The sequence below is a fragment of the Perissodus microlepis genome, chromosome 3, assembly GCF_051167445.1.
Source record: "Perissodus microlepis isolate ML-2025 ecotype Zambia chromosome 3, ASM5116744v1, whole genome shotgun sequence".
NCBI lineage: Eukaryota > Metazoa > Chordata > Actinopteri > Cichliformes > Cichlidae > Perissodus > Perissodus microlepis.
Window position 1 is genome coordinate 6,743,428 of NC_140463.1, and position 27,971 is coordinate 6,771,398.

The window sequence follows — 27,971 nt, forward strand, 5'->3', positions numbered from 1 at the left end:
AACAGAAAAAAACTAGTCCTCCCTCCCGCCAGACGTTTCTGCGCAGTGACGTCATAGCCAGAGAAGATGGCGGCTGTGCTGAAGGCGGAAGGTAAAGGAGCTTTAAACAGATTGTTTTACCTCCGAACTCTGTGCTGCTCTCGACTGTCTGCTCTCGTCTAGCTCGCTCTGTTTTATACGGTATATCTGGAAAGGAGCCACCGCTGGCTGGCTCGGTGTAGCGTGCTGTGACCCGCAGGTGAAGCCCTGCAGCTGGGCTCCGGGACTGCTTTAATCACCGCGGAGGCGAGCCTGTTACCAGCAGCTAGCCGAGCTCCGCCGGTGGAGTTAGACGGCTAGCAGAGCAGCTAACACCCAAACATCCGCACTCGCATCTGAGTTCCCCTCCGAGTGTAGATCATGAGGGCTTGAATAAATACAGCGCTGCGTTAAAACCTGTTGTTGTCTGGGTAACTGTGCTAATTGTTAACGCAAAAGCGTGAAACGTTAGCTTTGACCAGCCAGCTGCAGCTGAGCTCCCGCGGGCGGGGTGCTGTGCTCTGCGAGGCGGCCATAGCACCCATGAGAATCCGGGGTCTGAGCCCGGCCTGTGGAGACCGAGCCTGTGTGGGAGGAGGATGGATCCTCTACACAAGAGGCTCAGCGTCATCTGTTATCTGTGAACCTGCCTCAGTGAGCGTCTTGATGATTAGAACTAAATCAGATATCGATCAAGTGACAGCTGGCATGTTTTCTGTGTGTGTGTGTGTGTGTGTGTGTGTGTGTGTGACAGCAGGTGATGTTTGGGTTTTATTCACGAATTAATGAAAGAAGTCATTCTGTGGGTTAATCATCACACACTCACACCGTGAAGCTGTTGTTATGTAACTAAACACACACAAACACACTCCTATCCCAACACACACCCACTTTACACGCTCTCCATGTAAAGTGGGTGCAAATTCAGCTGTTGCTAGGCAACAGGGAGCTATTGAAGAAGTGCGTGGCTGTCTGTGTGTATGTGTGTTTGTGTGGAGCTAGCCAGTTCAGATATCAGATGTGTGTGTTTGCAGCTCTTGTTTGTCATTGATCACACTGATCACACTGATGACCTGTTCTGTGTGTGTGTAGCGGGGCAGTGCAGGCCGCCTTGCCTTGTGTGAGACTCATCCTGCATGGACTCGTCACCATGAGCAACAAGGAGATGGTTTCCCCGGAGACAGGTCAGTCCCATCCACCTGCACACAGACAGTGACTGCATGGTGTCGCCTGTTATTGCGTTTGTGTGTCCATCAGATCAATGAGTTCTTCTTTAACGGATTTCTGATTTCCTGCCAGGCCTCACGAGCTGCTGTGTTTGGTGCTGTGTGTCTTACTGTAGGTGTAGCTGGTTGTGTCTTTCATTGTGAGTCAGAGGATCAATATGTCACTTCTTCTTGCAGTTGAAGTGTTTTAGCTCTTTCTGTCTTCTCATGTATTTGTTTGTGACTGTTTGTCCAGCTGGATCGGCTCTTAAACTTCGCTGTCCTTCTTTTATTATTTATGCTGTTTCTTTGTTATTGTGTCTGTTTTCGCTTTGATATTTGTTGTTATTTATCTTTAATTTTTTTTATAAAACTATTAAATAAATGTAAGATTACGTGTGTTTATTCTTATTTATTTAACCGGTTTTGTATTATTAGGGTTTTTGGTTCTATCTCAGGTATATTATTACTGAACTGTATATTTTAATATTACTGGACCTAGTTTTATTTCAAATAAACAAAGAATTTTATTTTATTACTGATATTTTATTACTATTATTGTTAGTAGTAGTTATAAATTATGCTATATTATTTTTACTTCTACCCCTTTCCTTCAGATCTGTTCTAAAAAGGTTTATTTTTATTGAAGTGAAAAAATAATTTTTAAAATAATAATTATAAAAAACAAATATTTCAAGTTTAACATTTTTTATTTACTGATTTAACGTTTTTTATTTATTATTATTAATATAAGTTGGATAATTTTTTCAAGCTTGTTGTCCACATTAGCTCTTTAGATATTGTTTACATTTCATTTTCATGTTGTATTACTTTCATTTTGTTTTTATATATTTACTGTTTAGTTTACGTGATCATTTTAACTTTATGTAAAAAAAACTGTTAAAAAAACTTAAATCATGATTAAACAAAATCATTTCATAGCGTTTATTCATGTTTTAATTCATGTTAAAAATTTTAGATATTATACAATTTGTAATAATTATTATTATATGTATATTAATATGTAGGTTTTTTTAATAATAATAACAGACATCTAGCCGTTCTCTTCAGAGCAATGGCTAGATGTTTGTTTTGGGTTTTTTCAACTAGCTGAAAGAAAAAATGTCATTAGTCGGTTAAAAGATTTATTTTTGTTTAATTAATGTTAGTGTTGCTAGTGTTAGCAACACTAACACCGCTAGTGTTAGCAACACGAACACTAGCGGTGTTAGTGTTGCTATGACGATGTAATGGCGCCCCCTGTGACCTTTGCTCTCTGTTGGAAAGCTGTAAATAAGGGAGGTGGACAGTAAGAAGCCGTTTTGTTGGTGTTCTGTGGTTTTCTGCTCTGTTCACGTGTGAAATGACTCAGTGAAAGGCTGAACGCAGGTCCTGTACTACAGGACGGTATGAAAACAAGAGTGCCTTTAAACATTAAGCATACAGACATATTAATCTGATGAAAGCAAAGGATGAACCTGTTGGAGGGCAGACGTTAGGAAGCTCCTCTGAGGGAACATTAGAGACGCTTTGGTTGCCGAGGTGTCTGCAGCTGTTTCATTTTACCTGTTTTAAGTCTTTACCAACGCTGTGTGCAGCTCACAGCGTTACGTCGTGTAGGATTTCATTGTGTGTAATCTGTTTCAGCTACCAGTGACATGGAGATGTAAAGGCTTCAGTCAGATAACGCCCTGCAGACTCACTGTGGTCTGATGATGTTTGCTGCTGTAGAGCTCTGTTGTGTCAGCTGTGTCTCAGTAAACCAAACAGAAGAAGTCAGTGCTGCTCTGACTCGGTGACCTCATCCACTAAACTCTGTTTCAGTGTTTCTGAATGCTTTCCTACTTTTAGACTCACTGACAGTCTGACTTTTTCCTCTCGATGAAATCATTGGTGAATGAGCTCCTGGGTGCTTCGGTAACATATCACGGAACAAGTGTCCCAGTTTCCTGCAGTACATCAGAGTTATAGTGGGTCCCCGTGTATCTTTACTGGTGAAGGAGGGGTGGGGTTTGTGAGATCTTCAAGCTCGGCTCCTCTGTTAGAGACCTGAGAGTTTGAGGGTCAAGATTAGCAAAATAATAAAGTACAAAAGAAAAAGGAAAAAGAAAGAAAGATGGAGGCAGGCTGGAAAAACAGTTACATTTCTAATTGAACTTGTTTATATTGTAAACCCAGGGATGGTGCATGAAGCCCCTGACAGGACATTTTCATACCTTTAACCCGTTGAACTTTGGCACGCAGTCATCCACACGGACCCCCACGCCCAGCTACACCTGAGTTCGGCGTCTTGGTGGCTTTTTGTTGCTCGCTGTGGTCAAACTGAGGTTGCACACGTTGCCAACTCAGAAGCGTCTATTTTTAGTCTCAGTTGTGAGTGAAACGCTGGCTCTGCCCAGCTGCGATTGGTGGAACGTGTCCACTGTCTGACACTTTGTTTTTCTGTTCATCAGTCCTGGGTCATTTTGTCCTTCATGTCATATCCTGTAAAAACCTCTAAAAAAAAGTGTTTGTTTGTTTTTACGTAAAATGTGACTGTTTTCTGCCGTCTTTGCTGAGATCCTGAGATATTCAGAGATTAATGTTCAGGATTCGGGCCTTTGATCGGTGCTTCTTCCACATCGCATCATCTACCTCCACCTCTTCCTATCCCAGCATACTCCTCTGTTACACCAACCCTCTGCATGTCCTCCTTCATCCTTGAACCTCCTCTGAGCTCTTCCTCTGTTCCTCCTGCCTGGCAGCTCCACCTTCATCCTCCACCCTCCCTCCTCTGCACATGCTCAGACCTTCTAAGCCTCTCTGAGCTGTCCCTGTGATGGACTCATTTCTAATCGTGTCCTGTCTCACTGAGGGTGATGATGATGAGAATTTGAGGTGTTTGTCCGCATCAGAACCAGCAGAACCACTAACTGTGTGTGTGTGTGTGTGTGTGTGTGTGTGTGTGTGCGTGCAGAGAACAAAGGACAGAGGAAGGTGTTTCTTCCCAACAAGCTGCTCGAGTGTCTCCCTCGCTCGTCCAGCCTGCCTAATGAGCGGCTCAGGTGGAACACTAACGAGGTGAGTTCTCGTGTGATCCTCGTTTCCTGTTTGACGCAACCGGTGGAGGCAGGAAGTGACATCACACGGAGAATATTATCATTATCACTGTTTAAAACAACACACAACAGACAGAGATAGGATCAGAGAAGCAGGTTAAGAATGAAAGCAGAATTTCAAACTTTAAAGGTAAGCCGTTCTATTACCCACGTTCGTGTCCTCCATCACTGCTGTTATCATCACTTTTAAGTGAGGACTTTCGGGGGCAGGCTCAGAGGTGCGATCCCTTTCCCCGCAACCCTCCCTGCCCCAGAAAGACAGTCAGAGAGCCCTTGGGCCTCCACCCACTGTGAGCGTAGGTGACTGCATCAGGTCGGACATGCACGTGAATACAATGGTAACAATAGCAGAGGGGCCGTTCTTTAAATGTGAGGCAGAAACCGTCAGTTTGAGGAACTAAAACCTGCACAGGCCTCGCTGCTCTGAGTGTTTCTGCTCTGATAATCGAGCTGCTCTGATAAATATGAAACAGAAACTCAAGAAATCCCGTTATTTATTCAGTCTGCACACGCCACACTGTCTAAACCTGATGAGCCTGTTACAGTTGACAGTTCCCGCCGTCACCATCTGTGGGGTTTTCTGACTTTGAAAGGAAGATTTGGCAGTTCCAGCGTCGCAGATGTGGCTGATTGTTTTATTTTACATAATTATAACTCGGATATTCTGGTCGTTCTAACTAACAACTAACTGCTGCTCAGTCCGATGTTTTACTGGGACATTGAAAGCCTCCTGAAGTTTTCGGGGTCACGAAACGATATGACAGAAAATGTTTTCTTTAGCGTGAGTAGAAAACGTTTCATCCTGTATGTCGGCTGTAACGCTGTTTTTACGAGCAGTTCACTCTGAGCTCTACGTGTGATTTTAAATCATGTAAATCGTCTTTGTTTCTGCAGGAAATCGCTTCCTACCTGATATCCTTCGACAGACATGACGAGTGGCTCTCCTGCACCCTCAAAACCAGGTACAGACCCAGAGCACACCTGCCGTACACAAACAGCTGAGGGCCTCTCTCCTGTTGGATTTTATTGATTGATTGATTGGTTTGTGCGTCAGGCCGAAGAACGGCAGCATCATCCTGTACAACAGGAAGAAGGTGAAGTACAGAAAGGACGGATACTGCTGGAAGAAAAGGAAGGATGGAAAGACGACGAGAGAAGACCACATGAAGCTGAAGGTCCAGGGCATGGAGGTCTGCAGCACGTGCACACACACACCTGAGCACAGCTGCTCCCCCTGCAGGACGCACAGTGTCACAGCACAGCAGAAGGAATACTGTTTGTGAGATTATTGTGGGAGGAAATAAGATGCATTTGCTGCCCTGAACATTATCTCTATGAATAAAGACGAAGCTTGTGTCCACATCCTGTTTTAGATCAGTTAGTTAGTCCAGGCTGCAGCAGCGACACAGCGTCTGCTCTTATTTTGAAAGGATTGTGTTATACGTGCTGTTCTATTAGCGAGTGTTGAGGCTGATCCCTGCTAAACTGTGCTGGTCTCTGGGTTTCAGTGCCTGTATGGTTGCTACGTCCATTCCTCCATCGTGCCAACATTCCACAGACGATGCTACTGGCTGCTGCAGGTCAGAATAAACACCCCGTCACACACACATTAACACACACCACGCTGCCACTGGTTTGCAGCCAGTTTTCCAAGTGGTGTTGATTCAGCGCTTATAAGGAACCATATAGAAAGAAGTTCTCCTCAGCTTGTTTACAGGTTCCTTTTATTTACTGCAGTGTGTGAGCGACTGCAGGCTTAAACATCATTAAGATTAAACAACACCGAGATTAAATGTTGGTGTTTCCACTGACAAAGTTCAGAGCTCGAGTTTACTCCTGAAGTATGATGCTGAGTTCCCTAGTTTATTGATAGATGCAGTTTATTCTTCGAATTTAGTTCCCAAATTTATTTACTGTTTTTAATTTAAAAGTAAAGTTTAGGATTTAGTCTCAGACTGGTTCACCAGTTTAGTTGGTTTAGCTCAGAGTTTAGTTCCATGTTTTTCCATCGTTTTCAAATTTTAGTCTCTCCTGGGGTTTAGTTCCTTACTCAGAGTTTAGTTCCCAATCTTGTCATTTAGCTACAAAGTTTAATCTAGTATTAGTTCCAACCTGTTACCCAACTTGTTTAGTTCCAAATTTAGTTCCCAGTGATTTAGTTCTTACCTTAAGACCATGGTTTGTAGTTCCCAAACTGAACTTTTTGGTTCCCAAGTGGTTACAACTTGTTTTCCAGTTAGTTAGAAAGTTTAGTTCCCAAACTACACCTTTAGTTCCAGCTTTAAGTCGAGAGTTTAGTCCCAGACTTATTTCCATGTTTCATGTCTAAGTTTAGTTACCTGGGATTTGGCTCTTGACTTCAGACCAGAGTTTAGTTCCCGAGTTTAGTTGCTGTATTTAGTTCCTGGTGTTAGTTTCCAAGTTTATTTGCCAGTGTTTGATCCTAGATTTATTATTTGTTTTATTATTTATTACTTGAATTCCTGAGTTTAGTCCCCAGTTTAGTTACGAGGCTGCAGGTAAGCACGAGCAGAGTGCGAGGGTCCCTAAAACTGCGTATCAGAACTAAGACATCAACTGCAGGCTATAGTAAGTGTACGCACTTGCAGTCTCAGTTAGCAGTACTTTCCCATGCAGACACATGCACCTACATGCAGACACAAAATAATAGAAAATGTAAACCTAAAATAGTATTAATCAGTGTGTTTCTCTGCGACAGAACCCAGACATCGTGCTGGTCCACTACCTGAACGTGCCGTCCCTGGAGGATTCTGGGAAATGCAGTCCACTGCTTTGCGCGGTGGCCGACCGCCATGACAGCGTGCGCTGGAGCCGAGACGACCTGCTGAGCCAGCTGAGGCCCATGTGTATGCACGAACACCTAACTGCATGTGTTTGCCACATTGTGTGGATGCAGAGTGTGTGTGTTTTGTAGTACTAATGTGTAGTTTTACTGCGTTTCAGTCCACAGTATGAAGTGTTCAGTTGGTGCGGGAGATTTCAGTATTGAGGAGTTGGTTCAGCAAATCCTGGACCGACAAAGAACCAAACCACAGCCGCGCACACACACCTGCCTGTGTAACACTGCCCAGGGTGAGCCCTGAACACCTTGACTTCACTGTGACATCGCCATGACATCACAGAGTGAAACTAACCACCCGGCCCTGTTTATCTCTGAGCACAGTATCATCCGGAGTGAACATTCCCCACCGATGTAACAGCACCAAGCATCGCATCATCTCCCCGAAACTCCCGCCCTCTTCCTGTAGGCCATCCGCCTCGCCGGTGTCCTCTGAGCTGGGGGAGGTGGGGAGAGGAGGAGCGGGAGGAGAAGCCAAACTGCCTCACCTTCAGGCTCAGACCAGCCCGGTCTCATCTCCCTGCCCCTCGTCCACGTAAGTCATCCGCACAGGAAAAAGAGAAGTTATCAGTCGAACTGTGAACGTTCCTGCTCGAGTCCTTTTGGTTTGGTGGTTCGTTTTAAGCGAGATAGCCCAAAAACTACTAAACTGAATTTCACGAGCAAAGAAAAAGCCATAAAACACTTCAATTAAAATAGTTTAAAGTCATTGGCTTTGTTGGAGGATCTGTAATTCTCGTTATTGTTGTCCTTTTGAACTGTTTGATCCCGAGAGAAAAGCGTTTTATTTTAAAGCAGCTCTGCTTCAGATTCACACTGACTCTGTAGAGAACACATATGGACTCACTGATTGTGAAAGTCATGAACAATTTGTGCCAGAAAGTTGTCAGAGGGTATCGATTATGAGCTCATTTCCTGATTGATCGATTACTCCTGTTTGTTTCCCACAGCTCCTCCTCCTCCCCGCCTCAATCCCACCGAGCTGCTGTCACCATGAGTAACAACGGTAACGGTTTCTACGGAGACCGCCATGGCAACCTGACGACGGTGGCACTGCCACAGAACGCAGTCATTGTCATGGCGACTGCTGCCATAACAGGAGAGGGAGGAGGGGGCGGCGTGGCGAGAGCGGAGGAGGCGGGTTTGCGGAGGAGCCTGTCATTCACCGGCTCTGGGCAGTTGCTGCTTTCCCCGGCCCTCCCTCCCCCAGGCATCAAGCCCACCTCCCCTTCCCCTCCAACTTCCTCCTCCTCACCTGCCCCCCCTTCCCTCCCCCCGCCTCCTGTGCAGGCACCAGGCGTGACCACCCTCTCACTCACTCTTCTGCCCTCCCCGGTTATTGGAGGCCTTCTCTTAACCCCGTCTTCCTCCAACACATCCACCTCCCTCTGCTCCCCACCACCTCCTGCTGCTGCTGTCTCCCCACCCTCTCCCCCCTCCTCCCCCTCACCCCCGCCGCCACCTCCCCCATCCCTTCCCCCTGCCTTTGATCCTGACTCGTTCCTCAACTCCCCCAAACAAGGCCAGACGTATGGCGGCCCTGTTCCTCCTCCTTCCTCCTCGTCCACCCCCACCTCTGTCATGTGCACCACCTCCTCCCCCTTCTCTCCCCCCTCCCTCGCTCTCTCCCTGTCCCCCACCTCCACCCCTCCATCCTCTGTTTCCCCTCCTTCCTCACTGTCCTCCCTCTCATCTTCCTGTGAAGTGGACAGGAGAGACTCAGTCCTCCCTCTTTCTGCCTCTCCTTCCTCCTCCTCCTCCTCTTCTCCCCAAGTTCAGTCTACAATGCCCCCCTCCCTCTCCCTATCACTGTCTCCCACGTCCACTGTGGCCCCGCCCCTGCTGCCGCTCTGCTTGGAGCTCGGAGCTCTGGGGGAGTCGGAGGCAGTGAGGGAGGATGCAGAAGAAGAGGTGAAGGACAGGAGAGAGGAAGATGATGATGATGAAGGAAGTGCTCCTCCCTCTAAACTCGCTCTCCTGCAGGTGAGTATGTGCTCGATCTATTTCTTTTTAAAAACCTTCAATGGGGGACTGTTTCCTGTAGCAGAAGCTTGTAGCCCTCCTCCTACATCAACACCCTTTTTATTTCTGTGCCTTCCAGACAAACCATGCCTCCTCCAGCTTGGCACCACGGCAACAGACAATTAGCAGTTCTGCCTCCCTGCTCCTGGTGTGTCAGAGTTCGGCGACCCAGGCCTGCCAGCCGGCCAATCAGACTTACCGACAGGCTGACGAGCATCAGCATCCGTTAAACCCCGGGCAACACTCCAATCACCTGTGTATACCTGAGGCCCCAACCCCAGCTCAGACGTCCCGTCAGCCCTTGTTGCTGCAGCAGCAGTCTTCAATATTTGCCAACAGTGACGCTAACATGGACTCCACGCCTGCTGCTGTTGCCATGGATACTGCTATCCAGGTGAAAGAGGAGAGCAGGCGGGGCTCCGACTCTGAGGACACCTGCATGAACACTCAGCTGGAGGAGGAGGCGGAGCCCTGCGAGCGGGGAGGGGAGGAGCTTGACATCTCCTTTGACAGTCAGTTTCCTGACCTCATCTCTGACCTCATGACAGAGGAGGCCAATCCTGTCGCGGCTCATTGCGCTGCCGTCTCCGCCGTGCCAAGCCCTGCCGTGTTTCCGGCAGGAGTCCGCTACGTCGTTCCTCCCCAGCCCTCCCCTTCCTCCTCCTTTCTCCCTTTTCCTCACCCGCTGCCCGCCTCCTCCACACGCCTCGCCTCCATCACAGACTTCTCCCCGGAGTGGTCGTACCCCGAGGTAATCAGTCGCCAATAAATCAGCTTCACAGTCGAGCAATCAGTCAATAGAAAATCAGTCAGAAAGTTTACAGTGAAGGAAGTGGAGTCCAGTGATCGGGACATTGATCAGACCAGTCAGTGATTGATACTCTGAGCTTCTTTCACAGGCAGGGTGGAGTTCAGCTGCTCGTCCACAAGAGGGCAGCAGAGTCCAACAGCTGATTCAGACCAGTCTCTACCTTCACTGTAGTCATCGTCATTATTTATCGTCAGTGAGGTTTTATTGATTTAACTGGGTAAAAGTCAGAAGATTGAACCTGATGTCCATAAAACTACATGATGCATCGATGCAGCCGACTGTGATTGGCCTGTTCACTATGGTCAGACCCTCCTGCTGCTTCTTGTGGTGTTGGATATTTGTACAGGCCGCGTCGTACATTTATCACAGAAGTACAAATCACACATCATAAGCCGCCCCCAGAGAGAGAGCTCAGGAATTCAAGGCTCCCTCGTGGCATGATGATTTCTTTGTGTTCTTACTCGTCTCTCAATTGAAAAATGTTTTTTGTTTCATTCTTTCTAACTGAGGGAAAGCTGGCACAACAACGTCTGCAACCAAAAACAAGCATACAATTCCCCCTTTTAAACTGAAATCTGAGTCAAAAAACCATATCCAATAATGATCTCTTACATTAACCCTCTGGGGTCTACGAACACACCGGTGCATCACATGACCAATTTAAGACGACACAGCTACAAGATGCAGTGACCCAGAGTCTCCATTTCAAATTGGGTAGAAAGGGAGGACTTCAAACTATAGCTTTTAAATTGTGTCGATAGGCCACGTAAAACCAGAGTTATGATTAAAAAATGAATAAATAATAATATTATTATTATTGATAATAATAATAATATTTTATTATTATTATAAAATAATAAATGGACATACACAGAATGTTTTTTTCTGAACAAAAGTTAAGAGTGGGAAGAAACCATCAAAACGGCGTTTTCTACGGCCAGCGCTAGCAAACACTCTGCTTGCCAGTGAAAAAAGAAAATCACCCCTTCCCTATTGGTGTTAGAGTTTACCATGTCAGCCAATCCAAAAAATGATATGGCAACATTTGGTTGTTTAGGGAGAGGTTAGGAGTGAAGCTGGCGACGGAAAGCGGGCGTGCGGAAGAAAGAGAGAGAGTGAGTTTTCATATGTGAGACATTAGTGACGTTTAGTGTTTGGAGGCTGTAGTTAGTGAGTTGTGTTTTGTGTGTCAGTTAGACTGCTGAATGTCACATTTGCTCCACAAAAGCCACCAAAGGCAGATTCCAGTGTAAACGCTGTTCCCACATGGAAAACTGGACTGATGCACCTCCTGCTGTCAGACCTGCAGGGTTTAGGCCTGTGCTGTTCTCCTCTGTCTTATACTGAACACAAACTACATTTTTTGGACTGGCACAAATAATTTGTGTGCCTTCTTATTTGATGCAGAACACCTGATTGTTCTGTAAGTAGATTTAAATGGTTATATAAAAAACTGAGGCCTTGGCTGCATTTTTAGGTAAATAGTACCAAATAACTTTGTTGTTTGCAAAACTTGTGCATAATTTTTAGAAATGTACAATTTCTATTTGCACTTCAAGTTATGAAAATGATTCGTTAAACAAGTTTGTGTTTTTTACAGTAAAAAATATAACTTTTTTCTACTCGGATTTAACATTTTTTGTCTGAATTTAGATCAATTGTGATAATATAGTGTGTAAAAATAAAAAAAATAACTCCAATTTCAGATATTTGAGGTTTTGCTGAAAATAGTGATACCAGACAAGGCAAGATAAATAGTTTTTAAAGGTGAAATATAGAGGTAAAATCAAAAGTAGTCAAAAACGGCCAATTATACTCTGGACCCCAGAGGGTTAATTAAATATTTCTAAGAGGGAGACTCAAGAGAAATGTGATGAATTGAAGGGGGTCAGTACGGTGGGTTTGGTGGTGCGAGGAGCTCAGATGATCATGTCCCGACAGGTGTAGTTTGCTCATAGTGAAAGGTAAGGTATCTCAGAAAAATTATGCGTAGATAATTGTAATAAAATATTAATTTTGAATATTTTGTTCATCGCTGTTGTGTTTTTTTTTTTAATGCAAACTCTCTATGGGTTGCAAAAAACCCTGTACGTGATGGAGGGAACACAGCGTTCAATTTATCCAAGATTCGACGCGACAAAAAAGATGGAAATTTTTGCTGGATGTAATTAAACAGATTGTCGTGGCCCTGCTGAGTTGGTGGTGTGGGCACCCAAGTTTGTGAACGCGATAATTCAACAACAAAGTGATGTAGGATTTTGAAATCGTGCCAGAGGTGCTTCTACTAAGAGGCTGAAGGGTAGCAAACTTTTAACATCCTCATCTTTAATAACGAACTCTTCTTCTTGTGTACTTTGATCAGTAAACATGTCGATTGTTCTGTCTTTGGAGACGAAGTGTTGCGCAGAGTCAAATGTCAGGCAAGAGGTTGAAGATTTAAAAAGTTATTGTCAGAATTACAGATGTGTCATCCTCATGTCACACAGTATAAAAGGATAAAGTAACTGTGTGTGTTATTAAATACATAATAAATATTATGTATTTAAATACATGTATGTAAAGGTGTTTAAGTGATGACTCATCAGTCATCGTCGTGTCCTCCGCAGGGCGGAGTAAAGGTGCTGATAACAGGGCCGTGGAGCGAGCCGTCGGGTCGGTATTCATGCGTGTTCGATCAGAGCACCGTCCCCGCCTCGCTGATCCAGCCAGGGGTGCTGCGCTGCTACTGTCCTGGTACACACAGATTTTCCTCTTCCAGCCTGACTATGCTGATTGAAATGGCGCGTGTGACCTGACAGACTCTCCCATCTCCTGTCTTTCAGCCCATGAGGCCGGCCTGGTCTGTCTGCAGGTCCTGGAGTCTGGAGGTTCGGTTTCTTCTTCGGTCCTGTTCGAGTACAGAGCGAGGAACGCCAGCTCTCTGCCCAGCTCTCAGCTCGACTGGCTCTCACTAGACGGTCAGATTTCCCTCTCTATGTCGCCACCTACACATGACAAATAATTAACGTGGAAGAGGGCTGAAAGAGAATTTAGAGATCCTGATATTTCAGATTTTGTACTGCCAAAAAACAAAAAACAGATGATGCTTGATATGTTTGAATCTCAGGCATTACAACCCCAACACAAGGCAGTCTGTATCAGTGAAATCAACCAATCAAAACCAAGCCTACAAAACATCGAAAAGTCAGTTCAGTCAAGTAAACTCTACCACACAAGCGGTTCAGAGGTCAGATACACTTCTTCAAAGCTCACTCCAACCTCAAAACCAAACTTTCACTCAGTTTAGGATGTTCCAGAATCCCAGTTTGTTCTCATGATCCTGAAGAACAGCCACAAACCCACAGAAACCAACACAGAAGGACAAAAAGCAAACAGAAGTCAAGTATCTGGAAGATTATCCACCAGGCGAAGTGTCCCATCAGAGGTTAACCTCCTTAATCTTACTTATGAGGCGAAACCAGCCAAAATGTTAAAGATGTGAGGACCAACCAGTCTGTGGGCTACAGTATTTTTGTTGTTCACGGTCCTTATACCGCAATGGAAACTGTTCCAATATATAAAGAGCGTCCAATTTGTTAAGCAATCACATCCTCCCTGCACACATGGTGTCATCACCATTACACTCCCTCCAGTTGGTTCTTTGGAGGACTGTATGGAAGTCTGTCTGAATATGTAGTTTGTTCTTGGATGAAAAATGATGTAGTAGAAAAAAACTAGTAGTAGTAGAAGTTTTAAATAAATTGTATCAGCATTTTGGGTTCAGTGCCTCTGTACTGTAGTGGTTTACACATTCGTCTAACGTGTTCGTGGGTTCATGTTTGACTCATGTCAGGAGCAAATTGCCTGTTAATCAGAATGTTGATGGTTTGAAAGCATTTAAAGGCCAAAGTGCTGTATGAATGTGAAGTGTAGTTAGAAGGTTTACAGTGGAGGAACTACTGTTCAGTGATCGGGATATTGATCAGACGAGTAAGTGATTGATACTCTGAGCTGCTCTGCTACAGTCAGTGTGGGCTTCAGCTGCTCGTCCACAAGAGGGCAGCAGAGTCCAACAGCTGATACAGACCAGTCTCTACCTTCACTGTAGTCATCGTCATTATTTATCATCATACAGTGAACTTTTATTTTAACTTGGTCTTTTTTTCTGTAACTTTGCATATGGCAAAGATTTCGTTTCATCCGGGGCCGGGTCGCAGAGGCAGCAGCCTAAGCAGAGAAGCCCAGACCACCCTCTCCCCAACCACCTCCTCTAGCTTATCCGGGGGAACACCAAGGCGTTCCCAGGCCAGCCGAGAGATATAATCTCACCAGCGTGTCCTGAGTCTGCCCCGGGGCCTCCTCCCGGATATTCTAATATTTATTCCTAAATTCATTTACAGTCCTCACATCTGTCTGCTGCTGAAACCTTGTGGCAGTATAGTGATACTTCCTATTAGGAAGTCTTTCATCAGTGACAGTGGCTTATTGTTTTGTTTGTATTAATTAACGCTGCACTCACCGCTGTACGCTGGCGTCCACCTCCTAAAGACATAACTGCATGTTACGTCGATGCAGCTGACTGCAATAGTCTAATTTTTATTGAGCCAGAAGTGACCAGGATGTCAGCTAATACTAGTTGCCTTAAAATCAGATCCATCCTAATCAGCACTGAGTAACATTTAAATAAAGTCCTTAAATTGCACTCATTGAAATTAGAGCTTAGAATTCTTGGACAGTACATTTAACCACACAGCAGTCATATTATTTGTCAGATTATTGGATTTAAAAATGCTTCGAAAGGATCCCACAGCACAAGTTCTAGAGGCCCAGTACAGGTTTCCAATTAGCTGATGCGAGGCCTAGCAGACAGCTAGCAGCTACAGCAACCTGTCAGAGATCACGCCCCTAATAATGAATTATCATAACTTTAACATATGGCATATTTTAAAAAAAACACCCTCTGTACATTTGTAGAAGCAAACAAACAAGATGATATAATCTGAATAATAAGTAGAGGATCAGTAATAGAGCCTTGTGGAACTCCATTCTGAGTTTTGTTTTTCTCTGATCTCTGTCGGTTCCTGCATCCAGAAAAACTCAGATTTTAGTTTAAAATACTTCAGGTCAGACATTTAAAGGCTGTTAAATGTGTACTCCTGTTTTTCTGACACAGAGACATGCTGATTTCTACTGTGAAGTTGGACTTTTTAACACTTACACACTTGGGGGGCCTCTGGTGGACATTAGTGGAACTGCAGCATCTTGCTTTCAGCTCGGTTGGTTGTTGTGGTCAGAGTGAGAGGGCAGCTGTCTGGCCTCAGCTGTCTGTCTGTCGAGGGTTCCCGTCTCACATTCAGGAATGTCACACAGTCAGTGGAGACACTCTATCAGCCTCCCCTCCCCGCCCCTCCCCTCCCCTCTTTGTGGGTTTCCCAGCATGCCTTTCTGCAGTGTTTGGACGTCCTGCCTGCTCTCTCTCTCTCTCTGATCCTCGTACCGCCGCTCAGTCTGCCTCCTCATGGCATGCGTGTCTTTGTGCGTTGCTGCACACATAAGGATTCCGTGTAGACTTATCCTGTGACATCACAGCGTACCCAGCATGCTCCTCACCTGAAATCAGACGCCCACAGACAGACAGACGATGGACACTCGGCAGCAGGATGGTGCCGGTAGGACCAACCTAAGAGAGTGTGTGTGGGTTTTTTTTTTAATGTGATGGTTGTCATGGTTACATGGTTGCCACGTAACCACGGCAACCACCCACAGTCATCAGAGAGGTAATTTTCTTTCTGTAAACTTGTATTGATTACGTGTTTAATAACAGGAACAAACATGAGAGCTGCAGGTGGAAGTAACTGTTAACAGTTTTAAAACTGAAGCCACATCTCTCACGTTGTGCGACGCGTAACGTGTGATTATTTTTGACCTTAAACCTAGAAAACGTTAACTTTAATGTGCTGTCTGTCATTCTCTGAGGAGAGAATCTGAATCATTGCTTCTTCCTTAAGCATTGATCATCTCATCATTTCTGTTTGGATTTTAAACTCTGTTTTTTTAGACTTTCAAAGCCGTCACAACGTTCAGGTCCCCGTTGCCGCCGCCCCGGCTGACGGAGTCCGAATCAGACGTCGTTTTCTTTGAGTTTGTGTCTCTTTGTAGGTGCTTTTGTTCGTTAGCAGACGAAGGTCGATCCAGAGAAACGGGTAAAATAATCACAGCAGCTGTTAGAAAGCAGGGAGTCCCCTGTGTGTAAGAGTGTGTGTGTTTGGGGGGGGGGTGTCCAGGTCACAGTGTATCAGGCTATATTAGGGACTCTGCTTTTATTTCCTTCACACACACTCGGTGTGCCAGGCGGCTGAGCGATTGAAGTCAGTCAGATAGTTTCCATGTGAGACACTGTGTGTGTGTGTGTGTGTGTGTGTGTGTGTGTGTGTGTGTGTGTGTGTGTGTGTGTGTGAGTGAGTGATAAAGAGGTGCTCTTTAAAAAGTTATTTAGGAGCAGCCTCATGGTTAGAGCTGTCAACACACACACAGTTTTCTGAGCTTCAGGTCTCCGATGATTGACGGTTTGTCCTTCTGCTGTTGAATCTGCAGCAGTTTACCAAAGATAACCCTCGATACCGGTGCATTATGGGAAGTGTAGGACCCAGGGAGTTTTCTCACTCAGCAGCCTTGTTAGTAACACTCCTGTGTAGTTTACGCTTCAGGAATAAGTGACGTCTGTTAGTGGAGACGACCTTCCAGAAATAAACCTATAAATATTGTAAAGTTTTGTTTTGCCATGCAAAAAATCACCCCGCAGCGCTGCGTCAGTAACTATAGATGATGGATGACAGGGTTTCACCCTCCGTGTTCTCTTCCTGCAGATAATCAGTTCAGGATGTCCATTCTCGAGCGGCTGGAGCAGATGGAGCGCAGGATGGTGGAGATGGCCCGGGACAACAACCAACAGCAGCAGCAACAACAGCAAAATCAACAGCAGCACGGCAGCCAGCTGGCCACGCCCCCTCCTCCTCCACCAGAGGACCACGAACAGGTGAGACTGCTGTTCACCATCTGAAAACCATTTGAAGTCACTTCATACCAAACTTTCCTGAAAGCGCCCCTTACCTACAATAAGTCACGATTGTGTTGGATTTCTGTCTCTGTGTGTTCACTCCTCTCAAAGCATGTCAACAAATACTCTTTTAAGAAGAGATTAAAAAGTCAGTAAAGAGGTTTTGGTCTCAGTGGGTGGACTGAGCTCTGAATGTAAACGCCTGCTGATCTTTGTTTACTCACATTCACCGAGAGTTAAGAGGTTCTTAATGAACTTCAGAGCAAAGCCATCCAATGCTTTACAGTTATTAATAAGATCGGTGATCTGATGCTGGCGTAGAGAGGAGCACGATAATCATGGCGGGAAAAATTAAATGCACTTGTGACGTTGTGCAAAGCATTAGCAGATGACAATGATCCAATTCTGAGCACATTTTAAACAAAGAGAACCAAGATGAACACTTTAACACAGCTTCTTATGTTTGTTCCATGAACTGAGCTGACTGTAGGTCAGAGCGGACGCCGTGTTTATCATCGCTGAGCTCTTAGAAAGTGTTTAGCACCCGGCGTCTGCTATCACTGAAGCAGGTGAGCAAACTGTCGAGGCTGACAGGGGAACATAGAGCTGCAGTGGGCAGTATCACAGCTAAGAGTGGTCTGGCTGGGAGAAATCGTATATATATAGAAAACAAAAGTGGGCCAAGGATAGAGCCCTGAGGAAGCCATGATTAAAATTAACAGCAGAGGAAATGGAGTGCATGTTAATGGATAACTAACAGCGACAATTTTTATTTATCTAGCACCAAATCACAACAGCAGTCACCTTTATAGTGTAAGGTATGGATGATGTCTTTGTAAGAAAGCTGTAAAACTGAACTGTAGGTAACAATTCAGTCTTGTGACGCCGTCTGTTCTTCAAAAAAAATACAATGAAAAGTCGTTATTTTCACATCTTTCATTTGGTGCCCACACTCAGGTCATTCAAAGTAGCAACCTGAAGCCAGGAGCTAAACAACAACAATCAAAACCACCATGAAGTAACTGAAAAGTTACTACACAGAGTAAAAGATGACGAATGAAGCTCGATTCTGAAAGCAGTAACAGTTCAGCTGAACTTTTAATTTGAAATTCACTAAGACTGAAACTTGGATGGATCCTCCTCTAAACGGATCAAACTGCAGCAGAGGCCTCGCGGCGAGCGCGTACAGCTGGATCCTGTGAAGAACAAACGGTGTGACCTCTGCTGAACCTCCCTCCGCCCCCTCGCCCCCCCTCTGATGTCATGGGAATTTGGCAGACGCCGCGGTCGAGTTAAAATAGCCTCGCTGTGACAGAGAGACACTTGACCTTAACTGAAACAATCTGCTGTTGTCTTGAGAAAGAAGAGCTGCTCAGGGAGGCCCCGTTAACCCTCTCGTGCCCGGGCTGTTACGCAGCTGTGCACATCTGTCAGTCAGCTGTGCACACACAGATGTTTGTGTGTGTCAACGCTCAGGTGTCAGCATGGTGGCACTTGGATTTAACTCTGCCTGCTTTTTCCACTGATCGAGAAAATTAAAAAATTAAAAATCACATTGTCTGAGCAGCTGGACACAGCAACTAATCTACACTGAACTGTGCTAAAGGAGATTCACCAGCAACCTAAACTCCTAACGAGCAACATAAAGCACAACTTTAAGCCTTTAACAGGAGCTTTAATGCCTAAAGAGTAACTTGAAGAGCAACTTTCATCCGAAGGGTAACTTTGAAACATTAACAACACCCTTAATCCTTAAAGCTTTAACAGTAACTTTATCGCTTAATGATCAGCTTTTATTCCTAACAGTCACTTCTTTTGCTTAAAGGCAACTTTAAACTCCGAGCAGCAACAATAATCCTTGAAGAGCAACTTTGTCCCTTATAAGTTAGGCTAAAGCAGAGCTTCCCAAAGTGCCCCCCCCCAGCCATTGCAGGGGGGGCGCGGTATGAAAAGGGGGAAAACAAAACACTTGGACGCTGCAGTTTATGTTTTTAAACCCATTTTTGCACACAGAGGCATTTTTTTGAAAAATGTATTGATAGCAATGTTGAATATTATGGGGCCTAGCAAAAACAGTTTGGGAACCACTGGGCTAAAGGGGAAGCTTTATACTTAAAGAGCAACTTTCATTGCTTAAAACCAACTTTTAACCTTTAACAGCAACTTTAATGCATAGACAGAAACTTCACGAGCAGCTTCAGCAACCTGAATATTTAAAGAGCTGCTTAAAAAGCAACTTTATTCCACGAGGAACAAATGAAAGAGCAGCTTTAAACCTTTAACAACAACTCAGCTCAAACAGCTGCTTTAAAACTAACTTCAGTCCTTAAAGAGCAAATTAAAGTTAACAGGCTTAAAGTGGATTAAACTGGAACTGGATTAAAGTCATCCTTTAACACTAATCCTTTATTGCTTAAAGAGCACCTTCAGTACTTTCTCGGACTACAGAAACTAAGGGTGGCTTGTGAAGAACAACACTCAACTTCGGCGGCAACTTGAATCCTTCAAAAACAAAATATATTATGCAAATAATATTTGCATAAAGTTAAAGAGCGATGCCTTAAAGATGAAATTCAAGGGCAGCTTCCATACCAAAAGAACAACTTTAAAAGCAACTCTAGCAACTTAAAGGCATTTATTTTTCCTTAAACCTTTCATAGAATGAGTCAGAGTAACTTATCCACCAGGAGCACTTTTGCAGACCTAGAGTCTTTGATTGCTGACCTGAGCGAACGTAATCAATCAGCCTGGAAACGTCGCTTTGAATTAAAATAAAAATGTTGAGCGTAAACTGGAGACCGCAGAGTTTATTTACTGCGCGGGTTAGCGTGCGGTTAGCGCGGTGTTAGCATGGTGTTGGTGCTGCAGCTGTCCGAGAGCCTGATGGATGACTGACAGCTGGGTGGATCACAGAGACTCTCTCTCTCTCCCTTTCCGCCATCAGTCATTTTTAGCCGCGCTTGTCCTCACAGGGAGGGGAGGGGGAGGTGTGCATGCCTGGGTGAGTCGCAGGGAAAACTGGAGGGGAGGGAGGAGGGTATGAATGTAATGTTTCCTACCAGCTGGAGGAGAAGGAGGTGATTTATAAACTATCATTTATCAAGCTAAAGGAGCTCCCCTGTGATTGGTCTAAAGTGTCACATGACCCTGTGAAGTCAGGTAGCAGGTGAGGTCAGAGCAGGTTAAAAGGGGCAAAGCTGACATTAAGCTGTCTGATCTGTGTGTGTGTGTGTGTGTGTGTGTGTGTGTGTGTGTGTGTGTGTCAGTCCTCTCAGTGGTTCGAAAGGAGGATTGTGGGAGTGTGCGAGCGGATGATGAGGGGCGGTCGGTGGTCAGGGGGAGGAGGAGAGAGGCTTCATCACTCCGTTCGTCACCGTGGCATGACGCTGCTCCACCTGGCTGCTGCACAGGGATACACACACCTGATCCACACACTCATACACTGGAGGTAAACACACACACACACATTTTCCTGTTACTGCTGTTGTTTTTGCTTTGTTGACATTGTTGTTGCTGTTCACAGGAATGTAAACAGCGACAGTCTGGACCTGGAACAGGAAGTCGATCCTCTGAATGTCGACCACTTCTCCTGCACGCCGCTGGTAAATATACACACACAAACATCAGTGGCCAACGGGGTCAAAGTTCATTGTTCAATATTTCAAATTTGTACCAAGAAGAGGAACTTCTGCCTTAAAACACCAAGTTTGATCCCTAAAGAGCAGCTTGCATCCTGTCGTATTACTTGCTGTCGTATTGCTAACTGAGTTGCAACTAAAGGTCAACTTTCATTTTCCAGCAGTAACGCAGTGAGCGTCATATGAGGAATGTAAAAGACAACTTCAACACTAAAAGAGTAACTTTAGTTTTCAACAAATGTTGAAGAGCAATCCTTAATCAATACAGAGTGAATTAAAGCAAATCTATTCACTTTTTGGATAGAGACCATCTTCCATCCTCATAAATGGAAGTGTCAGAGTTGTCACGCCAACATCTGGTTGCTGCTTCCCTCACCTCTGTGTCACGTGTATTCCAGATGTGGGCATGTGCGCTGGGCCATCAGAGGGCGGCAGAGCTCCTCTACAGCTGGAACAGTCTGGCTCTGGGCATCCCTGATTCTCTGGGACGCTTGCCTCTTGCCGTTGCTCGCTCCCGAGGACACACTCGCCTCGCCACGGCGCTGGAGGAGCTGCACATGCAGCGCACGCTCGCTAACGTGGTGTCCAGAGACGTGCACACGCCTCCAGCAGACACGCACACACCGCAGCCACCACTGTCCCCTCTCTCCACCAGCCCAGATACAGGTAATGCTTACACCTGTTGCCCATCATGTGGCCTGAATCCATCTCTGTGATTGGCTGTAACAGTATGCACTCTTCCCAACAGGTCTGAGCTCCTCCAGCAGTCTCCCCTCCCCCAGTGACCCCTCCTCACCCTCCCCCAGCTCTGCTTACTCCAGTGGCCCCGCCCCCATGGAGACATCGCCCTCTTCCCCTTCGTCTCCTTCCTCCTCTTCCTCACTATCTGTCTCCCCTCCCTCCCCCTCCTCCCTCCCTCTGGAGTCCATGTGGGGGGAGGAGACAAACACCACTTTCAGCACAGGTAACATTAGCGTTCATTTATTTGTAATTCGCCGACGTACCTGATGAGGTCACTGATCGTCAATTTCGATCTTGCAGGTTTGAACCCTGGTGGTTCCAGAGACTCCCCCCTTCACCTCATGGACTATGAGAGCGTCTCTGCCAGTCACGCGCAGTCATACATGCACACGGCGAGCAGGCGGCGGTCGCACGCCACACTGGAGGAGCAGCTGCTGAGCTACAGTGAGAATGCCGAGAATGAAGGCGAGGAAGAGGCGTATCTGGAGGAGGAGGTGCTGCAGGTACCAAAATATAGTCCCTTAGTTTAGACCAGACTAATTTTTTAAATGTATTTAATGAAAAAAATTTCACTGTTGCTATGGTTACCTTCCCCACACAACAGGTTGACATGGCAACGCTAGCAGAGCAAATCATCGAGGCAACCCCAGAGCGAATCAAACAGGAGGATTTCCCCACGGGGGCGGAGTCACCGCTCCGAGAAAGGTGGGACAACCCGGCCATACAGGACACCTGGCTGGCTACATACCTGGAAACGGTCGACACCCACGCACACTCCCCGCCCAGGTAAGCCCCGCCCCAAAAGATGCCAGAAAAGTGTAACCATTAGAACCAAACGTTGTCATGAGATGTGTGCACATGTGCTTGCAGGCGCGTGTGCCCCCCCTCACCACTCAGCGCTTTAGCCCTCCAGAGGCTCCGCCCTCCCTCTTCTGCAGCATGGGCAGAATTCCTCAACGCCTCAGCCAATGGAAAGATGGAGCGAGATTTCGCCCTGCTGACGCTGACAGACGGCGAGCAGAGGGAGCTTTACGAGGCCGCCAGAATCATCCAGAACGCCTTCAGGAGATACAAGGTGCACATGGCGTTATGGGAAGTGAGGGAGCGAGCAATATTAGGGATAAATGTTTCCTTCTAGTGCGGGGCGAGCCGTAATCCACGGAAGTTTAGTCTGTGTGTCCAAGAACACAGTTCAGTCCCGTAATCTAGTCCGATCGTTCACTTCCTTCTGCCCCAGCTGAATTTGGTCATGCTAGTGACTAATTCTAGTCTAATTCTCCAAAGGTTTTTTAACAAGGGCTGAACTGTTAACAAAGCATTTGCACCCATTCAGCACCAAAAATGACTTTCTGTATTCTCCACTGCTCTTTATCAAATTTGTGTCTGCTAACAAAGAAAGAAATGCCCTCAGTATCTCAAACATCCACATCATATATGCAGGATGTCTGCAGTCAGATAAGCATACCAGAGGAAATACATCCTTAAACTTCAGAGGTCACTCTTTCATACCATCCATCTGCTGTCATCTAGGTTTGGGTTATTTCACCTGTGTAGTGTGGCAGTTTATTCCCAGGAATCTTAGTATTTTTTCTTTATTTTCAGGGTCGGAGGTTAAAGGAGCAGCAGGACATGGCTGCGGCCGTCATCCAGAGATGCTACCGGAAGTACAAACAGGTGTGTGTGTGCTGAGCTGTTTGAGTTTGTCTCGAGCTTCACTAACACTAAACTAACCTGCCATGTCTCTTTACCATCTCTCTCTCTCTCTTTCTCTGGCTAGCTAACATGGATAGCTCTGAAGGTAATACGGCTGACAGTAGACGTAGTGATGTGTAGTCAGTACATCGCCCTGTGTGTGTGTTGGTGTGTGGCTCACTGTTTAACAACCGCAGTCAGTAGTGTATCCGTACTACCTCGAGCTCATGATGTCACTTTATTTTACATCCAGTTTTTATTCGAGCTGGAACAGAGAGGCCCAAACCTGGGAAATTACATCAAATTGTTAAAGTAGGGCTTCACTGTCCAGCAATAAAATACTCAAAGATAACAACTTTATTGTCAAGTGACAAAGAAAAATAAAAAATTATCACCTTTGACAGCGTAAAACAGCAAATATGTTCCCTTCTCTTTTAGTGGCAAAAGCAATGTAAGATAGTCCCAGCAAGTTATGTTCATCGAGATATTGAGTTCATAGCGGGATAAACTTTTACCATTACTGTGAAAGCAAAACTGAGATTAAGTTTATGCCCAACATGAACATCTTAAAAAACATTGTTAAACTCTGCTCAGAGGTTAAATGGGCGAAATGGAAAACAAAACGAGTGCTGTCAGCGTTAATCGCGCTAAAATGATGTTAACGCCATAACCGCATTAATGCGGCAAATCTCCGTTAGCGAGTTGATGCTGACAGCACTCAGTAAAACAAAAAGAAAGTCAGATTTATAAAGAGTCCTGAACTGAGGTACAGTATTTGAAGTTCACCAGAGTGACGACATCAAACAGAAAACGGATGATGGATCATCTCTCCGTCAGTTTCTCTAAACACTGTTTCTTCTGTATGAACTCTAACACTCCGTTTGCCTCCTCAGTACGCTCTCTATAAGAAGATGACCCAGGCAGCCATCTTGATCCAGTCCAAGTTCAGGTCGTACTACGAGCAGAAGCGTTTCCAGCAGAGCCGGCGGGCCGCCGTCCTCATCCAGCAGTACTACCGCAGCTACAAGGAGTATGAGAGGCTCAAACAGGCACCAAGAGGCACCGCCACCCACAACTCCAAGATCAAGTAAGACCTTATCACTCCTGAAACAAGCTAATAAACCTGGTCTGATCGCATGGAAACAAGATTCATTTCTGCCCACAAAAATAATGTAGTAATGACAAGTTAAGACGGTGTCTTCTTCCATACTCTTAAGTATAATAGTTTCCTAAAAGGAAAAAAAGTTTCATTCTGATTACAAATTGTTCCCTCAAGAATGAAACTTTGAAATTTTTATCTTTTCCCACAAGATAGAAATTTGTTCTCTCAACACAATAAACGAGTTTCTCCTTGTTCCTTCTGAATATGAATTTGTTCCTTCAAGAAATACAACTTAGCCCTTAAATAAATAATTCTTTAAAATAGGTTAATAACTTGTTCAGTCAAGATAACTTTTTCCTTCAAAAAGGTAATTTGTTCCCTCAGGATAAAAACTTGAGGGAACAAGTTGTTGTCTTCTTTCTGTCTTCATTTGTCCCATCATGATAATAACTTGCTCCTTTGGGATATTCACCAACGTGTTGAACATCTGGATATATGTTGTTAACTTGTTTCACACAAGAAAATAACTTTCAAAATCTTCTCTAAATATAATCACTTGTTCCCTCAAGTTTTTCTCGAGAAGATCAGTTGCTGTGCTGCCTTCATGTCAACAATGAAGCTTAATGTAAAAGTTCTCTTTAAATAAGCCTCTGCATTGAAACACAGATTTAGTTCCTCATTTTTAAGTAAGTCCCATTTATTCATATAGCACTTTTTAAGAAGAGAATGTGCTACAAAGTGCTTTACAGGGAACTCAAGTTATGTTGTTTTTGTGTGATGTATTTATCAAGAATATTATGCGTCTCAAGTGCCTTACTTACTTGTGACCAAACAGCTTTTTTTAATGTTTCTGTAATGATGGGAAGTTTCAAAATGGCTCTGTAGCTTGTCTGTGGTGTGTAGTTCTTAGCAGAGGTTGAATATCTGCTGTTTAGAGCACCTGGGTAAAGAGCCAGAGAGCAGAGAATAATTGATCAAAGTGACCACAGAGGGCCCAATGGCACCAAAAACTTTAAGATAAGGGTTTTGTTTGAGTTAGATAGATCTCTTACGTTGTGAGGTTTAGAGACACACACTGATGACAGATATTTTCTTTTCTCGTTGTCATTAAGGGGGTCGTTTCTGACAAAGAAACAGGACCAGGCAGCCCGCAAGATCATGAGGTTTCTGCGGCGCTGCAGACACAGGTAACAGGAGGAATTTTAAAATTATAATATTTTTTCTGTCAGCTCGAGTTGAGTTTTAAATATATTTTTACAGGATCAAAGAGCTGAAACAGACGAGGGAGCTGGAGAGGAGAGGACTGACCACCTAAACCATTTCAACCTTTTTTCCTCTCCTCCAGCGGAGAGAGGGATGATGGCGGGAACGAGAAAGTTCAGCAGGTTTAGTTTGATGTATACAAAGAGAAAAACCAAACGAGGAAACGACAGATGGAGAGAAGGACAGTGACGGAGAGATGCCTTACCCCACGCCAACTCTATCTATCTACTGATCTATCTATCAATCTATCTATCGATCTATGTCTTCTCTCCTGTTGAATGTAGCTGTCTGTCTGCAGCTTGAAGCGCTCCGTTCGTAAGCAGCTCAGCCTCCGTGGGCTCGCTTCTTTGCCCTGAGCAGTGTCTTGTAGTGAGATTCTGGCAGCCTTTTCTTACTCCTCATCTGACAGGACAATCATTGAGCTTTCAGTCTTTATTTACAAACTGAAGATGATATCAGGAATTGAACTGATCAGTGTGTTCACTGACAGAAAAAAATGAACTGTTTTTGTAATAAAATAAATCAAGCTTTTTTTTAGTAAAAACAGAAAAAAAACAATCCTCAGATTAATTGCTGAGGATCCCTGTTAATATTGACTGCACTGCATTTGTTTACCTTTATATTTATTTATTGATTATTTTCAGTAAAGTGCGGTGAATAAAAACCTTCAGTCAAAACTGCTTCCTCACACTGCCAGATTGAAATTCATCCTCTATCAGGCGCTTCTTCCAACAGATCTGCAGTTTGATTTTTCCTTTCCATAACAATCAACAGCAGATGAGTCAGAGACATGGACCTGAAGTTAAGGAAGAGCGCTTTGTTTTCACAAGGAAGCACACTGAGAAAGCTGCCTCCTGGGAGGCACAGCTCAGGGCACAGTGAGCCCACATCCAAGTGTTTTTTCTTTTGTTTTTTGTCCCATAATTCACTGCTGTTTGTCATTTTGGGGTTTTTTTTATATGAGGGATCGCAGGGACGTGTGAATGTTTGATTTCAGCTGCAGCACTTTTGAATGGAGCTCTGCTTCTTTTGAAATGTACATGATTCTATCAAAGCTACCTATAAATATATTTAAACACAGCCACATATAGAAACATATATAAATATATATATTCTAACGTTGGACTTTATAGATGCTCTGGATGTTTTTATTTATTACAGCATGAACTGTTCATGTGAGTGAATGTGTGAGTGTGAGTTCTGCACAGACTGTGAGGTCGAGTCTTAATAATCCCACCCCCCAGGCGACGGAAGCTTTCCCTGAACCCTGACCTCTGACCTCAGTCAGATGCTGATTTTTCTGTTTTAGTGAGAAGATCTGATCAGAAAACAGAATTAAACAGCTTGTGTATTGTTTACCTTAAGTACCTTAGAGATCTGGTTGTTGCTGCCTGATCTAAACCAGAAGCTCCATTTTTTCTTCACATGTGCAAAAAGGGCTTCTTCCTGTTCCTGCCTTTCACAATAAAGGCTCTTAGCGTATCCACTTGCAGAAGATGGACATTGATAAAATGTAAAGCAGATTGTAGAAACAAAATCAAAATTTTCAGGTTTATTAGATCCTAAACGGAGAACATGTTAATATATATGTTAATCAGTATTCATGTTAGATTTATTTGGCAGTTTTTAAGGAACCCAAATCTCAGAGAGAAGTCTGCTCCAGGTTTAGGGAATAAAAAGTAGTAGATTTGTGGAACACAGAGTCCAATGTGGGGAAGTAGAACTTGCAATAAGTACTGCCACCAAGGGAGTGGAGGGATTCAGATCACTTTATGAAAAAAAAACTCCACAATTTCTCTGCTTCCTGTTTTGATGTCTTCTACTGCGCGACACCTGTCAATTAAAAGAATGCAATGAGTGCTTCGCTCATCAAGCACCTGGATAAGACTTAAAGGGACATCCACCCTTTATCTTCCATTTATCTGAATTCAGGCTGTGGTGGCAGGAGGCTCAGCAGGTATTCTGGATGTCCTTCCAGATGCTCAACAGTCTAGTTCCCCCCAGGATTCTCCTCCCAGTTGAGCGATAAACCTTTAAGTAAGATAGCAACACAGATGCAGGTAGTAAGATGTGTTTTTTTTTTTAAATGATTATTATTAATGGTACTTTTAAGCACAGCCGCTTCCATTTGATCAAATCTCACGTTATTCTTCCTCTGAGGTGGTCAGAGGTCAGATGGAGCTCCTTTCTCTTCCATATTTTAATCTGTGCAGCATTTTATTTCAGGGCAACATTGAGGACAAAGTACTCTCCAAGTCCTGCTGTGTTTTTTAACGATGTGCTTTTGTTAGGCGGACACTGAAGCGCCCGAGCATGAGCTTTCATTACGAGTTGTTTGCTCTCAGTTTTTCTTCTTCAGCCATTGCAGTGAAGCTTTGCATGAGTTTGTATTGACTTGTTCTGCATTTTAAACCTTTAAGATGAAATCATTGTTGTATGACTCAGATGATTAAATCAACTGTTTGCTACTCGTCTCTGTTGTTTG

At 44.6% G+C, this 27,971-nt stretch overlaps 1 protein-coding gene across 3 annotated transcripts; it reads left to right on the forward strand.

Annotated features, from left to right (window-relative positions):
* The first annotated feature begins 35 nt into the window (after positions 1 to 35).
* On the forward strand, positions 36 to 27,954 carry camta2 (calmodulin binding transcription activator 2). 3 transcript variants are annotated; one of them, XM_084922974.1, is made up of 26 exons: positions 36 to 91; positions 1,111 to 1,202; positions 4,180 to 4,283; positions 5,216 to 5,283; positions 5,376 to 5,511; positions 5,830 to 5,901; positions 7,041 to 7,188; positions 7,286 to 7,414; positions 7,506 to 7,716; positions 8,132 to 9,164; positions 9,283 to 9,954; positions 12,621 to 12,747; positions 12,837 to 12,971; positions 16,860 to 17,029; positions 20,317 to 20,498; positions 20,574 to 20,652; positions 21,087 to 21,354; positions 21,437 to 21,652; positions 21,730 to 21,932; positions 22,034 to 22,215; positions 22,300 to 22,504; positions 23,032 to 23,103; positions 23,207 to 23,227; positions 24,015 to 24,208; positions 25,336 to 25,410; positions 25,484 to 27,954. In XM_084922974.1, exons 2-26 carry the CDS (start codon positions 1,169 to 1,171, stop codon positions 25,536 to 25,538), a joined length of 4,791 nt encoding a protein of 1,596 aa, XP_084779100.1. In that variant the 5' UTR covers positions 36 to 91; positions 1,111 to 1,168; the 3' UTR covers positions 25,539 to 27,954. The 3 variants fall into 3 exon arrangements, with proteins under 3 accessions (XP_084779100.1, XP_084779103.1, XP_084779101.1); XM_084922975.1 differs by lacking the exon at positions 36 to 91 and adding an exon at positions 142 to 672; XM_084922977.1 differs by lacking the exon at positions 23,207 to 23,227.
* Positions 27,955 to 27,971: the final 17 nt, after the last annotated feature.